At 37.3% G+C, this 16555-nt stretch overlaps 1 protein-coding gene across 10 annotated transcripts in view; it reads right to left on the minus strand.

The window, feature by feature from the left end:
- Nucleotides 1–800: 800 nt before the first annotated feature.
- Nucleotides 801–16555, minus strand: part of LINGO2 (leucine rich repeat and Ig domain containing 2) — a 1156543-nt gene continuing 1140788 nt past the window's right edge. For all 10 annotated transcript variants that reach the window (XM_060609541.3, XM_060609537.3, XM_060609540.3 and 7 more), the window contains one exon: nt 801–3424. In XM_060609541.3, coding sequence (XP_060465524.1) covers nt 1569–3389 — 1821 coding nt within the window. In that variant the 5' untranslated portion in view covers nt 3390–3424 and the 3' untranslated portion in view covers nt 801–1568. The remainder of the gene's footprint in view (nt 3425–16555) is intronic.

Genomic DNA, 16555 nt, shown 5'->3' on the forward strand with positions numbered 1-16555 from the left:
CATTTAGCTAAATGGAATTATGGCTCATTTGAACCAGATCATTGGTGGTAGTGGCAGGATGCCATTTTTTTTTTTAAACTATGTTTTAAGTAACAATCATTAATACAAACTGAATTGGACAGAGATTCTTGGGTTAGAGGGGTAAAAGTATCTGCACCATTTAACATATTTGTAGGGCTAGTGATCTTAGTTTTTCCTCACTGAGAAAAAACTAAGTGCTGTTTAATTCACCTTTTTTTCCTCACCTCTCTATAAACAAGATCAATACTTCTTGTGTACACAAGATAATTTTCAAAATAAAGGAAGCAGGGAAAAAACCCTGAAGTTACCCATTCAAGATAATACTGTATGTACAGTAAATAGTTGAATAGAAAACATCAGAATGGTAGCTAGATATTTCCTGGCAGCAATCCAGCCTTCAGACAGCTATCATTGTAACAGATCCTCAGTTGCATTAACATCATGGTATGCCTGGATCACCCTGGTTTGTGTTGGCATCTGAGAAAAACTCCTTTTCATCCAGAGAGCTTTTGAACATCGAATTGTTGATCTCAGCTACAAGGTAAATTATCACCGTATGAGTATATACAACGACTATATGCGCTTCGATTTCCTATTAACCCATTAGTCTCAACTGATGAAAGTAAAATCAAGTTGTGTTTAAATGGATCATCTTCATTATTAACACCTACCTTGCATTTTACAGGTACAACTAGTGGCACACAACCTTCTGGAGAAACCAAGGGCTTTGTTACAGTAAACTGGTCCAGTGTGATATCACAAGTATAAAAAATATTCCATTCTGTATCAAAACTAGGCACATGCCTTTATTTATAGTAACAGAAGTTAACAGAGTTGAGCAGTTTTTCCTTGGGTCCTATTTCTTGGCATCCTACATCAGACAAACTCCTCATTCCACATATCTCCGCCCATAACTCCAGGGATCTAGTCTCAGGGTCATCTCTATGTAAAGGAAGGTGAAATCACACTTGGATCTATAATGGTGAGTAACTAAAAGCACAACCTCTCATTCATATTGCTTTAAAACATATACAGCATATATGTTTCAAAAAAAAAGAGTAAAGAATATATTGATTTCTTTGTGGTGCTGAATCAACAATATGGTATGATGCAAGGCTTTAGCAAATGATAATCAGAGATACAAATTTTTCTGTAGAGTATGTTTTAGACAAATGTGTCTTTTTAATATGTAAATCCTACATTGTAGGTTGTTCCTTTTTATTTTTTTTTCTTTTGTTTTTGCAGTGGTAGAAAATGTTGAGTAATTGTCCATGAGCATGAGCCAAAGGTTCAGGTTCATTACTGAGATCCCCAGAATGCCAATATTTGCAATGCAAACAATTAGTATCCCACTGTGAAGGGCTCTGACACATGTCTGCCTGCCTGTAGGTGGAGAGTCTCCATAAGAAGTCCTCCTGGTTCCATGGACCCTGCTTTGACACAGGGGCAGCTGTACTTGGCTGCCTTTTAACCTGGTAATCCACTGTGCCAGCTGTCTCACTGGTTACCCACAATGACACAGAAACAATAGTGTGAATGGTAGACCCTCAAATCATTTTCATGTTGAACCTCCTGGGTCCAGCCACCTCCCCTTCCACAACAGCACCATTGTTTTTTCGGGGTACATACTCAAGGTCAATGCTGTTTTTGTGCTTGCCTTTCCCTCGGCTCCACACAAAAAGGAGGAGAAAACAAAATAAAACCACTCCCAGGAATGTGAAACAGCCCATGGCTGTAGATACCAGTATTGTTTTAAGGTCTAGGGAAAAGGTATTGACATTGGTGCCATTGGAAATGGTGTCATTGGAGTCAGTCATGTACATAGGGGTCCTGTTGGCATAAAGGAAGCGATCTGAAGTGAATCCTTTCACCGTTAAAGAGGCTGTGAAGGTGTCGTTCCCAGCGGCGTTGCTAGCGATGCAAACATACATCCCACTGTCTTGATCCTGGGCAAAACGGATTTCCAAGGTGCCGTCGCCCAACACGGTGGCTCTTCCATTGGACTTGGTGGTGATAAAACGCCTTCGAGGGGTCACCCAGGAAATCACAGGCTGAGGGTCTCCATCAGCATTGCATTCTAGCTGGACCGTCTGCCCTTCATCCACTAGCAGATGCTGCAACTTCTTTTCACGGATTTTGGGTTTTTTGCAGGTAAAGTAAAAAGAAAGGGCAGTGCTGTGGAAATCCTTGAAGGATCTCTCACGGATGGTGTCTGGACCAGCACACATGGGCTGCTGGCCGCCAAATTGCAGAGTGGGATGCCGCTGCAGGATCCAGAGGAGACGGCAGTCACAGGCCAGCGGGTTGTTATTGATGCTCAGGACCTCCAAAGCCCTAGGGGAGGAGAAGACATTCTCTTCCAAAGTTTCCAGTAGGTTCTGAGACACGTTGAGCACACGAAGGAAGCGGAGCCCTTGGAAGGAGTGAGGCTCAATGGTGCGGAGCTGGGCCCCCACGATATGGAGCTCCTGAAGGCGGATCAGGTCAGAAAACATGCCTGCTTCGATAGTGCTGATGGGATTGTAGGAGAGGTTAAGATGGGTCAGATATACCAGGTGTTTAAAGGCAAGGAAGGGAACAGTGGACAGGTTGGTATTGGTGATGGAGAGGGATGTGAGGTTAAGACCATAGAGGCTATTGGCAGGCATCATATCCAGTAAAGGCCAATAGTCAATCTCTAGATGTTTCAGGTGGAACAATCTTTTAAAGGCATACACGGGCATATTGTTGATATTGAGATGCTTCAGATGCAGGCTGATGAGGCTGCGGAGGTGGGAGAGGGCTTCTGTTGGTACTGCTGTTAGGTTGCATTTCTCCAGGGTGAGCTGCTCCAAGCTCAGCAGCCCACTGAAGGCCCTGTGTGATATGTAAACCAAATCATTGTCCCCCACTTCTAGAAACTTCAGGTTATGAAGGTCTTGGAACATGTAGTCCAGTAAAATGACAATCTTATTCTCACTAATGTCCAGCTTGGTGAGGTTGGATAGCCCCGTGAATACTCCCAAAGGGACCAGCTTCAGGCGATTGCCTTTTAGGCGGAGGGAACGAAGGTTAAAGAGATTGTTAAATGCTCCTGGCTCCACATTGGCGATGATATTGTCACTCAAGTCTATCTCCTCCAGCAGAGGATATGATATGAATTCCTCAGGGTTGACACTTTTCAGCCTGTTCTTGCTAAGGTCCAAGATTTTGGTCTCGATGGGAATGCCCTCTGGGATGGCGATCAGCCGCCTTCTGTGGCAGCTAACAGATTTGTTCTGGGCGGAGCACTCACAGCGAGCAGGGCAGCCGATGGTGGATCCCATGAAGAGTAACACCACAGCCAGACCCAGGAATGGCTGCCAACATGATATGGCGGTGTGAAGCATGACTCCACTTCTTAGTCTACACCTCGGTCACGGGCCTGCAGGAGAAAGGAGCACGAGAAGTTGAGTTTGGACATGGATAGGTAGATCCAGCAAGTACAATGGAATGGACCCTGGATATGGAATCACACCCATGTGGGTTGAAAGCTGAGAGCTGCCCTTATTGCTACATGAGGTAAGTTGTTTTGCTCCCTGTAGTTTGGTTTTCTTGGCTGTAAAATGAGGGTGATAATATTAATAGCATCCTATACTTATGACAATGTCAGTATTTGACAATGAAAGAGAGACACTGGCAGAGACTGTGAGGCCCAACAGCATATATTTCACAAAAGGCTCTATTTTGAACTCAGACAACAACAACAGAGGTCAATGGTTAAGAGGAAACCTATTCAGTTTGAATCCTTGTTTGTGTCTCTAATGTTGGGATATCATCCTCTGTTCAGAATGAAGCTAATAGAAGCTTCATTCAATGTCAGGCTCTGAGGTTCAAAGTACAAACAAAGGTACATCCACTATAAGAGGTTGGGGCTTTCTTTGCTTCATATATAAACTTTCTATTAAAAACTTTCAGTTAGAAGGTATACATCCTTCAGAATTCAGTCCGTCTTAATTTATGAAGGGGTTTTCTTTTTTGAGGTAAGCAGAAAGATCTTAAACATATCTTCATATTCTTGGTATTTTAATTATAGGGGAGAGGCAGAAACAAGGCACCATAATGGCTACTATGATGATGAAAATGCTTTCTTTAAGAATTTGGGTTACACGGACAGCTGGGTGGCTCAGTTATTTAAGCATCTGACTCTTGATTTCCATTCAGGTCTTTACCTCCCAATTGTGAGTTTGAGCCTGACCTTGGGCTCTGAACTGACAGCATGGAGCATGCTTGGGTTTCTCTCTTTCTGCCCCTCCCCAGTATGTATTCTCTCTCTCTCTCAAATAAAGAACAAAAAAAAAAATTGGGGGTTACATAGTGAAGAGTGTAAAGAGTCGTACTTTTTTTTTTTTTTTTTTTTTTTTTTTTTGCATTCTCTAATTTTATTTATTTTTTTTTTTTTTGTTTTTTTTTTTTGTTTTTTTTTTTTAATATATGAAATTTACTGTCAAATTGGTTTCCATACAACACCCAGTGCTCATCCCAAAAGGTGCCCTCCTCAATACCCATCACCCACCCCACCCTCCCTCCCACCCCGCCCTCCCTCCCACCCCCCATCAACCCTCAGTTTGTTCTCAGTTTTTAACAGTCTCTTATGCTTTGGCTAAGAGTCGTACTTTTAAGAAAAAAAAAATAAATGAACTTTCATATTAAATTCCAACCCAGTGAACATGTTCAACTGCAATTAAATAGGCATCAGATGATGTTGGAAATGAGTATGCTTTAACTGGAGATAGTTAACAGACACTGAACTCGCTGTTCATGTGAAGAGCAAAAGATGTGTTGTTGAGCTTTGCTTCTCGACATGAGATCCTGAGGCATACACTTCATCCACAAACACCTTTTCTGTTATAAGTCTCAGTAGTGAAAACCAATATTTGTAGATAAAAAGTTATTGATCAATTTTAATATTCACTCCTAGATTGTACAAGAGCAATTAAAAGTACATTCTCCAATCACAGTGTTTACATATATGTTATACATGTAAAGCTATGTCTACATCCACATAAATGTATCTGTGAAAAATAACTAGGATCAAACTTAACGGTGGATCACTAGAGGAATGCCTCCCAAATGTAGAAACAAGGCAAAGATTGAGAAAGTGCTAACGACATCAATTATATAGAAACACAGGAATTATTATTATTGGAAAAGACAACGGTAAAACTATCATTGTTGGTAAATTAATGTCTACCTTGAAAATCAAAGCAAATAACCCAAAAATAATTAGAATAGGAGAATAAGTAAATTAACATGTTACAAAATAAAAACACTTAGAAAACATAGTCGCAAATGAATAGTCATGGCACCTCTGAGAAAGTTAAGTACCTCAGAATAAATTTTAATGAGAAATACATAGAATGCGACAAATATTCAGTCTTGAGAAAACAAAACTTACCAAAAAGAGACATATACTATGTATTTTAATAGATTCAATATTATAAAGACATTGTTTCTCAATATATACATATGTCACAGAGATAATATTTTTGGATTTGAATATTCTTAAGTTCATTTCAAAGAAGATAAAGTGAGTAATTAGAAATATTAAACAATAGGGGCGCCTGGGTGGCTCAGTCGGTTAAGCGTCCGACTTCAGCTCAGGTCATGATCTCACGGTCCATGAGTTCGAGCCCCGCGTCAGACTCTGGGCTGATGGCTCAGAGCCTGGAGCCTGCTTCCAATTCTGTGTCTCCCTCTCTCTCTGCCCACCGCCCCCCCCCCCCCCCGTTCATGCTCTGTCTCTCTCTGTCTCAAAAATAAATAAATGTTAAAAAAAAATATTAAACAATAGTAATGGCAATAGACTTACTCTACAAGATATTTAAATATAAGTTGTAAAACTACAATAATAAAACAGCATGATACACAAAAATGGAGTCAATGAAACAGAAAATAAGGAATTATATATAAGTATATCTGAAAAGTTAGTATAGGTAAAAGGTGGCATGTTAATTTAGTGAGAAAAATATAAATGTTTGGCTATTTAGTGGGAAAAGTTACACGACTTGTTCCAATAAAATAAATTCTAGATGAATTGAGAACTAAAATGCATGAACAAATAATGTGTTAGGAGGAAATTCAATAATTTTTTAATAGAGCTGAAAGGCATTTTCTAGGAATAAAGCTAGAAACTGTGAAAGAAAATGATCTATTTGATTGTATGTATTTAAAAAACAATAGCATAACAAACGAATAAACAGCATATCTATTCAACACCCAAAGGCAATTGTCAAATTGGAGAATAGAGTCATAATAGATAAGGGATTAAAGATAGTATTAAATAAACAGCTCTTATTAATCTTCAAGGAAAAGAGGTAAATGTCAATGGAAAATGAGGCAATGAATGTAATACAAACTTAAAACAGCTAATCAATATATGAAAAGGTGACCAACATCACGGGTATAAGAGAAGAAATGTAAATTAAGCAACAGGGGCATATCATTTTTACCTTTCATATTAACAAAGTTTAGTAATTCCTTTTATCCAGAATTAACAAGAGTAGAAGGAACTGATAGAAGAAATACAAGCTGAGACAACCTTCAAGAAGTTCAGGGAGAACAATGATGAAGGTTACTTGATACATTAAACTTAAATATATCTCAGTTCCATATGTTCATCCCTTTGAACCATTTTTTTTCCTAACTTGTGATTTTTTTAAAGTTTTTTTTCCATTTATTTAGAGAGCATGACAGTTTGTGCTCACATGCTCACCTGCAAGTGGGGGAGGGGCAGAAGAGAGGGAGAGAGAGAATCCCAAGCAGGCTTTGAGTTATCAGCATGCAGCCCCATGAGGGGCTCCATCTCAGGAACCATGAGATCATGATCTTAGCTGAAATCAAAAGTCGGATGCTTAACTGACTGAGTGACCCAGGTGCCCCCTAACTTTTAATCTTTAAAAACTACTTTATTGAGGTGAGATTGACATACAAAAAACTGGGTATATTTAAGACATACAAGTTGATGAGTTGGGAGATAAGTACACATCCGTGAATTCATCACCACAGTCTATGCCAATAAACATATCCATGCTTCAAGTGGAGGGTGGATCTGATGAACAATTTTTTTTTTCTGAAGATCTATCATAAGGAAATAATTTAATATACATAGATGGATGTTTGGTACAGGTTCATCTGGGTTCACTTTGCTCTTTTTATTTTCTTATCTTCATTGGGTGGAACCCTAGATCATTGATTTTGAACCTTTCTCATTTCTAATACAAGCTTTTAAAACTATAAATCCATGCATTGCTTTAACTGCATTTCAGAAGTTTTAGTGTGTGTGTGTGTATAATTATTCATTGAAAATATTTTTCTAATTTACTTTGTTCTTCTTTTTTGACCCATGGATGATTTAGGGTTGAGTTAGCTTATTCCAAGTATTTAGGTAGATCTTTTCTAGAATCTTTATTTTATTTATGTAATTCTGTTGTGGTCAGAGAACTACTCTGCACCTTCCAATCTTTTGAAATTTACTGAGATTGTTTTACAGATCTTTTATGATTAGAAAGAGTCCATCTTGGTCTCTGATAATACTCATTGTCTTCAACTCATTTTGAATGATTAATATAGCCACTCTAGCTTTCTTGAGCTTAATGTTTTTATGGTATATCTTTTTCCATCCTTCAACTCTAAACTTATTTGTGTCTTTGTAGTTTCTTTTAGAGCCAGCATGTGGCTAGTTCTCACTTTTGAATCAATTTCATGATCTCTGCAATCTCTGCCTTCTGTTAGATTGCTTTCTCCACTTACATTCTGATTGCATTCTCGGGTGCCATTTTGCTATTTGTTGTCTATTGGTCACTATTTGAATTTTTTGTTCCTTTCTCATCTTAATCTATTTTTAGTATAACATTTCAATTCTTTTGACTTTCTCTATATTTATGTACATTATTTTTATTTAATGCTCTAGGGATTACAGTACACATCTTTAATTTATCACAATCTATTTAGAGTTGTTATCAAATTGCTTTAGGCAAAATACATGGTAACCTTGCAACAGTGTATTTCCATTTCCATCCCCTCCCCTCCAACATCATCCTTCATGGAGAGAGATACAGTGATTTCTAGGCACAGAAAACAGTACAATGGCATGGACACAGTGGAAACACTCTGTGATTGGAGAATTAAAGTAATCCACAATAGATGGAGCAAATACAGGAGAGAAATAGAAAAGAGGCTGAAGAGGTAATTAGAGGAATGATTTAGAATGGGCTTGTAAACTGTGATAAGCTGTGTGCACTTTATCCTGAGGGCAACAGAAAGCCATTAAAGTGTTTTATGCAAAAGAGTGATATGATCAGATTTATATTTGGGGACGATTAATCTGACTGCAGCATGAAAAATAGATAGGCAGGAGGGAAAAAGTTGAAACTCTGGAAGCTGTTAAATTCATTCAAGCCAGAATAAAAGTGGTCTCGATTAGGGCCATAGGAATAGGTTTGGGTAAATGGACAGACTCAATATGTGTTTAGAAATGATTTAGTTATGGATGGGCTATGAGAGATATAGAAGAAGATGCCAAGATGATTTCTAGCCTTTTGTCAACTGGATAGGACTTAGTGTCATCCATTGAGATGGCAAGCTTAAGGAGAGTTACTGGATGAGGAATTCCTGGTTTCCTCAAATTGTCCATCAGTGGGCCAAGATGTGTGGGTTCTCTGGGCAGTGTACTGTTTTACTCCTTGAAAATAATGTTTTTCAAATGCTTTTAAAGTATTTCTTTGGTAGAAAAGGGAAAGTGTATTTTCTATTACAACTGCAGGACTCTTTATGTTCTAGATAAAAGTTTGATTACACACTCTGTATTTCTCAGTTTATTTTGAATTGAAGGTTAAAAGTGAGGTTTTCTTTTCTTTCTTTCTTTCTTTTTTTTTTTTATAAATTCTACTAGGGAGTTTAATCTTCTTTGGCAGAGTTTGTCCAATCTGCATATCACCAGTTAGATAAGGAGAAAACTGGCATTCTATTTCAGATTTGTTCCAGTAATGCTGTAGGGAAAGTTTATTTTATTGTTTGCGTCCCTTAATCTGGCTGAGTGTGTCTAACATACGGAATGACAGTATCTAATTTCAGTCATAGCTGCAATTTAATCAGAAAGCTTGAATAAGATGGATAGTATCTGGAATTTTTTCCTTAAAAATTGGTTATTTTGGTTTCAGTAGAAGGGTGGGTAAGTACTTAGCAAGCAGGCAGCAGACAAGCTCCCATCAGATGTGGAGTACCTTTCCTGATCTACCATAGTCTTTCAGTGAGGCAGAAGTAGGTACTTTGGGGCCTTATCTCCTCATCATTCTTTGATGTAGTTTGGAAACTGTGTAGGAAGGCTGTGTTTTATTATTCTCATCACAAATATTGTTCACTTTTAGTCCAGAAGGGCCAACTGCTGACTCCACTTAGCTTTCACTGTCAGCAGAAGCCTTACAATCAAAGCTTTCTTGTCATGTCTGACTGTGACCAAGGTTTGACAAGATGAACTTCATTTAATTAAGAATAAAGCAGGAACTAAAATCTGTAGGGAGCTGACTAGGGCCTTTCTATTAATTCTGATCAAAGGGACTCTCAGGTACACTGATTATACCTTTCTAAACCTAGTAGATAAAGTTGGATATTTTCATACTTAGACTTTTTGTGTGCTGGGTATTTATTTTAGAGCTTGTGCTATTAATGTAAGAAACACAAACTAAAACATCAGGAAGTAGACTTAAAGAAGGAACAGAAATAGCAAAAATGTGGGTCCAGAAATACCTAGATCACACTCTGAGTTTGACCTTTGTTAGCTGTTGAACATAAGTAGGAAGATGATGTCTCTGATTCTCAACTTCTCTGTGAATTTGTGATAATAAAGGAGAATAAGTGTAATAAGGTGCCTAGCACATAGATAACAGTGGTCATTATCATTTTTTAATGGGATAGTGGTTTGGTTTGTTGAGAAATCATGCCAAATAAAAAAAAAATGCCAAATCATGCATTTCCTCTGAGTACAGACTGCGAGAATATTAGAGAAAAAGGTCCTCAAACGGATGATACAGTGAGAAGGAAAAATGGAAAGCTTTAAGCAGCCTACATTTAAGAAAACAAGCAGTAAAGGAAAGAAGTGATAGTTGCTGGATGTTGTTTAAAAAGTAAGTTTAGAAAAGAAACAGCTGGATTAATAGATGATAAGGTATTGATAAATTGTTTATGCTGGGAATCCTATGATTAATTTAGTTTTCTGGCAGATGAACAAGGGAACAAAAACAATAAATGGAGAGCAGAGAAATCTCTTTAAATGTTCACACTAGCTAATGGTAGGATTTTTTTCCCCAATAAAGCTATTTTGCAATAGAGAGAGGTGGGTGCTGAGGGAGGTGGGGAAGAAAAAGAAAGGATTTAATGAAAAAGGTGTCCAAAATACACCTGCAGGGATAGTGTCAAGGTGTCTAGAACTGTAAATTCAGAAATTCAGGTCTGTGCTAAAATCAGATCCTGAAGAGCTGTGAAAGTTGTTTAAGACATTTGAAAACTAAGAAATCAATTTTAGTGTAAGTCTTGAAATTCACGAGGGTTACCTATGTTCTTTGAAGGACCCCCTGTGTACACTGGATTTGAACTTTCTACAGAATAAAATTTATCCTTCTACCTGATCTCCAATTACCCTCCAAAGCATCGTATTTTTACCTTTTTCTCTTGACTCAATTTTTGTAGGGTGGAAATAGAAACTTTCAATATCGAGGCTCAACCTGAAAAGCATTCAAGGAGAAAGTGAAAACAGCCAACATGAAAGCCAGATTTGGAGAGCATCCATGGTTTTTTATATTACAAAATAATATTTTTTAAACACAAGTCACAAATGTAATGATGAAATCACTCAGTGGCTCATGTAGGTAGGTGTATAGTTACCCACTACTGCAGATACCTCACTTAATTACATGCAGATTGCCAATTGTGTAAATACCTGAAGATAGCATTTTGATCTGTAGTTGGTTAGATAACTCACATTATCTATGTAGGCTTGAAACCAAATGATAATTGCAAATATCTATCTGTATGAAAAATAGCTGTTAATATGATTTAATGCAATGAAATTAATATAAAATGGTCATACAACTAGTAAATTGAACAAGCAGGACTCACAGATGTAGTCAGACAGCATATTAAGATTTTTTTTTTTCTATTGTCCCTTTGTAATTGATTCAAGAGAGATCAGGAAACTTCTTATTTACCTGGAGCTTTTATAAATAACTTAGTGTCCTCTGAGACTGGGATATTTGAAAACTGGTTCCTCTTATGGGGCAAATTCCGGGGCTCTTTGGGACTCACATGATCACAGGCTATCTCAGCTATATTTCCCTTGATCTGGAAGAGTGAATCTCTATTCTGGCTTGTGGAGTACTCCTGCCACTGTCCCTAGGAATAATCACCAGCTAATTTTTGCTGAGGCCCCATTAACGTCCCAGTGGCATTCTTGAAAGGACCTGAGACATGTATTGGTGCTCTCATGCTTATTGCTCTCATTTTGCATGGGGAAAACTCAGTTGCCCAGAAAAACTCTGTCAGTGCAGGATAATCCCAATACAGCGGCAACTTCGTCCACTCTGCCACAAGAGGCTGTCTAGCCTAATATGTATTCTCTAGATTTCTCAGGAAGAAGTCAGAAGTCATGATGTGCCCTTAACTACAGTGGAAGACTAGGAAGGATTCCACACATCTTCTGGAAGCACTTATGTCTCTACCCTGCTTGTTGGTTGAGTCATTTGCCAAAGGTCATATAGCCTTAATCAGTAATGGCACCACCATTTCTATGAAAATTGTTCAGCTTCATAGCAGAGCTCTTAACTTTTATCCTGTGCTCCTTTAATCCTTTCTCATATAGTATGACTAAATACAACTCATCTCAGATAGCAACTATTTAAGCAACTAAGAAAGTAATGCTTCCTTTTAAAATTTCCTCATTTTTCCCTCCGGGCTATGCTTTGGTGTCTTTTTTCATGGTTCTGATTCCATTTTCCACTGGACTGTATCTATTTCAAAACACAAGTTCATTTTGTATTCAAGTGACTAGTAAACAATTAGCAGAGCTTGTTTTAAGTCATTAATTAATAGTTTCCGTTTAATCTTTCCTCAAATTGGAGAGCCCTCTGTTCTTGTGATTATTTTCATCTCTTTGAAATGCAAATTATTTGCTCTTCTCCCACAGTTCTGAGTTTTTTTTGGCCTACATAGAAATACTTGGACATACAGAATATGCACATTCTACTTAAACCTTTTAAAGATGAAAGTGCTTTTTGTCTAGCTTTGAGATCTCTCTTTGAAATTAATATTATTAAAGGGTAGTTGGCTAAGATGCTGAGGGCCTCACAAATGTGATATGCAGTGCTTCAAATCTGTATGGCATTATAAGGTAATGGCTAAGAGGATAGATACACAAAATAAAGTGTTTAAGTCTGAACTATCTCTTATTCTCAGTTTTCTTACCTTAAAATGGGAATTATAGTAACTACCCTACCGTTATTGTGAGAATAGAATGTCATATGCATATGATGTCAGAGTTCCATACATGTTGGCTATTACTGTTCTTTATTTGGAGAATTTACTTGAGAATTATTATTGTTATTTATCTGGAGAAAGGGAAATATTACAGATGATGGCTCTTAGACATATAAAATTTCTTACTTGAAGGGAGTACTAAAAGTCTATCCATCCTGCAGGGAAAGTTTTCTGGAAGCACTGGGTTAACCTTTTGAGGTAGATGTTAAGATTTGGTTAGGTATCTCATATCATAAATGAGAAAATTCAGGAAACCGCAATCTAGGGTAAAAATTCCTGCTGGTTAGTCATTTAAATCCCTCTGAAGGTAGAGTTAAAAAAATAAAATGTTGCCTGCCTTTCTGTACTAACTGCTCAGTCCTCAAGATCCACTCAGGCCACTCTATGAAATGTCCACATTTCTATGAAGAAATGTCCACTTTTCTATGAAGTGACCACAGAGGACCAGTATTTCTATTTCATAAGATTATTAAATTTTACTTGGGAAAATAAAATCAAATGGAGTAGAATTCTGTTAAGTAGTTCCCCTTTTAAATTCTTGATTTTTATCTATTGTGAAAAACTGGACTCTTTTTGAAGTATGAGTCTTCATGAATGAAGGGGAATCTTGCTGGAGATTACCTAGTTTTAATTAGTTGGTGCTGAAAGCACCTAGACATTTTAGCTCCTTTCTTATTTAAAGCTGTTCAGACAAGATAGCTGTCTTAAATCCCATCTGGAACATTCTGGAAATGAACAAATATAAATTTCTGCAGGCTTTTGTAACAGATAAATCCTGAAATCCCAGGGGCTTAAACCAGTAGTTTATTAGTTCTGCTCCATTAAAACACCGAGGGACTTGTGCCTGTGTATTTTGTGTCTCCACACTCATTGAGATCTTTGAAGTCCTTTCCATTCCATATGGAGAAAGAAGGAGGATTATGGGTAAGAGAGCCAGACCTGACAATAGCACTTGTAATTACTGCTCACATTTCTTTAGCCAGAACTCAGTCTCATGGGCACATCTGACTGCATGGGAGGCTGGCAAATCGGTTTGGTAAGCAGCTAGCCATTCTCTTCCCAAAAAAATATTAATTGATCTTAATTATCAATCTAGTATGCAAGGATATATTAAAGCTTCTATTATTAGCTTATTTACAAATTATTCCAGAAAAGATTTAGACATCTGGAAAATCACCTTATCATCTATCTAAAATATCATTGATGTAATTTTGCATTCAGCTGACTTTTTTACACATTAGAAAAACAATCATATCTTGCTACACTAAGGTTCAATTGTGGCATTTAGTGATGTACCCATCTTTGTCAGATACAGAATCACATCTAAAATTCCCATTTTTCTATTCTTAATTCATACTAAGTCATTATTAGATTCCTAGGTGACAGGATTTCTAACATTTTTCCAGCTACTTTCTAGATGAGAAAATGAAGGTGAAATGCAGCTTTGTGTTTTTTAACAAAAAAGCTATACAGTAAACAGGCTATGTAAGAGTATGTAATTTTTATATCCCAAGACATTCATAACAGATTTTAATGTCTAAGTAGATAGTTGTAGAGGTTCCCTTCATTTAGCAACTGATGACTGCCAAGTGATTTCTTAAATTCCCTCCGCAAAAGAGCGGGGAAACTATCAAAGAAAAAAGTATATTTAATTCAACTCCATATACATATACTAGGTACCTTCTACATGCAAGGCAGAGCTGGGGACATAGAGATGAGTAAATGGGATTCTTGTTTTCAAACATTTGGTAGTCTAGTAAGGAAATTCTGTCCAGTAAACAAATTAATGATATTAATATCATTCTCCCAAATTGGAATCAAATTATAACTTTAAACATCAAAGACACATGTTACTACATTATTTAATAAATTCAAATATTGCATAAAACCATGACCAGTCATGGAGAAGTAATTTCATTATCTGTGATTCATCTTCTCACGTTGACTATTATGCAGGCATTAAAACTATTGTTATAGGAGATACTTAACAACTTGAAAGATTTTTACATAAAAAATGTAAATTGAACAAAGTGGGATATGAATTTGTATCTCTATTGTGAATATAGTGAAGGGAAAAATACCCTTAGGTATTGAAAGATTGTAAAGAAGTACACCAAAGTGTTAAGTGTCAGAATATCCACTGCTCATAGCACAATCTATCAATTCTATTTGTTTCTTGTTCAACAAATGTTTTCAATGTCCATTATATTACACTAATTTTGAAAAAAAAAAACAACATAAAAACATGATGAAAACCTTTTGAAATTCAATCACAGCAAACCTCTGTGCTAGTGGATAACTGATATATTGACATGACCTGCTATGTTTTTTATTAGTTACTTAAAGGGTCGCCTTCCAAAGTTAGGGAAGAATTTAAGTCCCATTTTGGTGACCGTTTCTGTTTTCACTGTGACTATCATAGTGCTTGTCAGTATCTTAGTATTCCCCTGCATGTATTAGGTATGCTCATGTCTCATCTGCTCTAGTAGAATCTAGGTTCTTGAAGTTGCACCTATTTGCCTTCTTGGAATAGCACTTCTTAACCATGGTACGCTCAAACTGCAGGTGGAGAGTAAGTGAGAAAGGAAGGACTCAAAGTCATGGATGCTGGAAAGGGAACCATCCACAAGCCTCAGCCTGACCTGTAGAGTAGATCTTTCCATGTATACTTGTGCTTTTTATTGCCTATTTGTCTCATGAAGGAAGAAAGGTGGAGGACAGTGCTCTTTTGCTCAGCGCAGTACCTTGAGCAAAGCAGGTGGTAAGCCTCTGCTGATAGGTGATAATAACAGTAGCAGTTTCCAAATGTCATTCTTGTTATCATTGTCTTAACTTTTGTTGACTCTATACAGTAAATAGGATAAACAACACAAAATTTTCTTTAAAAATTTTGAGAGAGAGAGAGAGAGAATGTGCGAGCGAGCAAGGAAGGGGCAGACAGAGAATCCCAAGCAGGTTTCCTGATGCCAGCACAGAGCCTGCTGTGGGGCTCAAACCCACGAACTATGAGATCATGACCTGAGCTGAAACCAAGAGTCAGACGTTTAACCATCTGAGCCACTCAGGCACCCTTACTGTATAATTGAAATAGAGAATCAGAATGGAAATTAATAAAGGGAAAAGAATTAAAAAAACATACAATGGAAGCAAAAGGCTATTTTCTAGCTAAAACTTCTTATTTTCCAAAGTTCTGAACCAGAGACCTGTTCTCCTTCAGAGAGGTGTTCAAACTGAGTCTCCTCACTGTAGTAGGAGCATGGTAAAGTTAAAAGGCACTAACTTTATGCTTATTAATTCATGGTTACTAAACGTTTTGTACAATCTAAATTCAGAGTATTGCATTGGAATGCATCGCACACTTTGGGGGAAATACATTAAAGACTTATGGAACAGGCTTTTTGCTCCTGACATTTCATGTGTTGGGATTCTGTAAGAGCGGTAGGAGTCAAACATGGGACAGATGCTGGAATGGGAACTCTCACTCAGCCCTCTGTGGACACTCTCTACCTTCCATGCTCCCACTCTCTCTCCCAGTGCAGTGCTGGGCATGGCTTTCCATCTTACTGCTTGGCACCAATTGGTACAGATAGAGTATTAGTGAATATTCTTCTTTCATTTGAGTTACTTCCTATGAGGGAACTGAGAAATCACATCTTAATTGATTTCTTGGTTTATTTCTTTCAGTTGCAAATATATACAAAGGGATGAGAACTTTATATGTATACATATACACATGTGTGCATGTGAGTTGATACCTATTTATCTCTTTGGAGATTATAGTCGCACACTACATACAAACACACTATACATGGTAATACTGTATAAAGTATGTGTGTGTATACACTGTATAAAGTGTGTGTGTGTATAGTCACATGTATTAGGGAAGCTTGTATGTATTTGCCAGTTGATTTGTATTTTGGTAAACATTTCCTAGAGTCCTAGGGAATCATATTACCTGCTAATTAACCTCATCTGGATAAATTGTCTT

This window comes from Panthera onca, chromosome D4 (genome assembly GCF_046562875.1).
Source record: "Panthera onca isolate mPanOnc1 chromosome D4, mPanOnc1 haplotype 2, whole genome shotgun sequence".
In the NCBI taxonomy this organism is placed as follows: Eukaryota; Metazoa; Chordata; class Mammalia; order Carnivora; family Felidae; genus Panthera; species Panthera onca.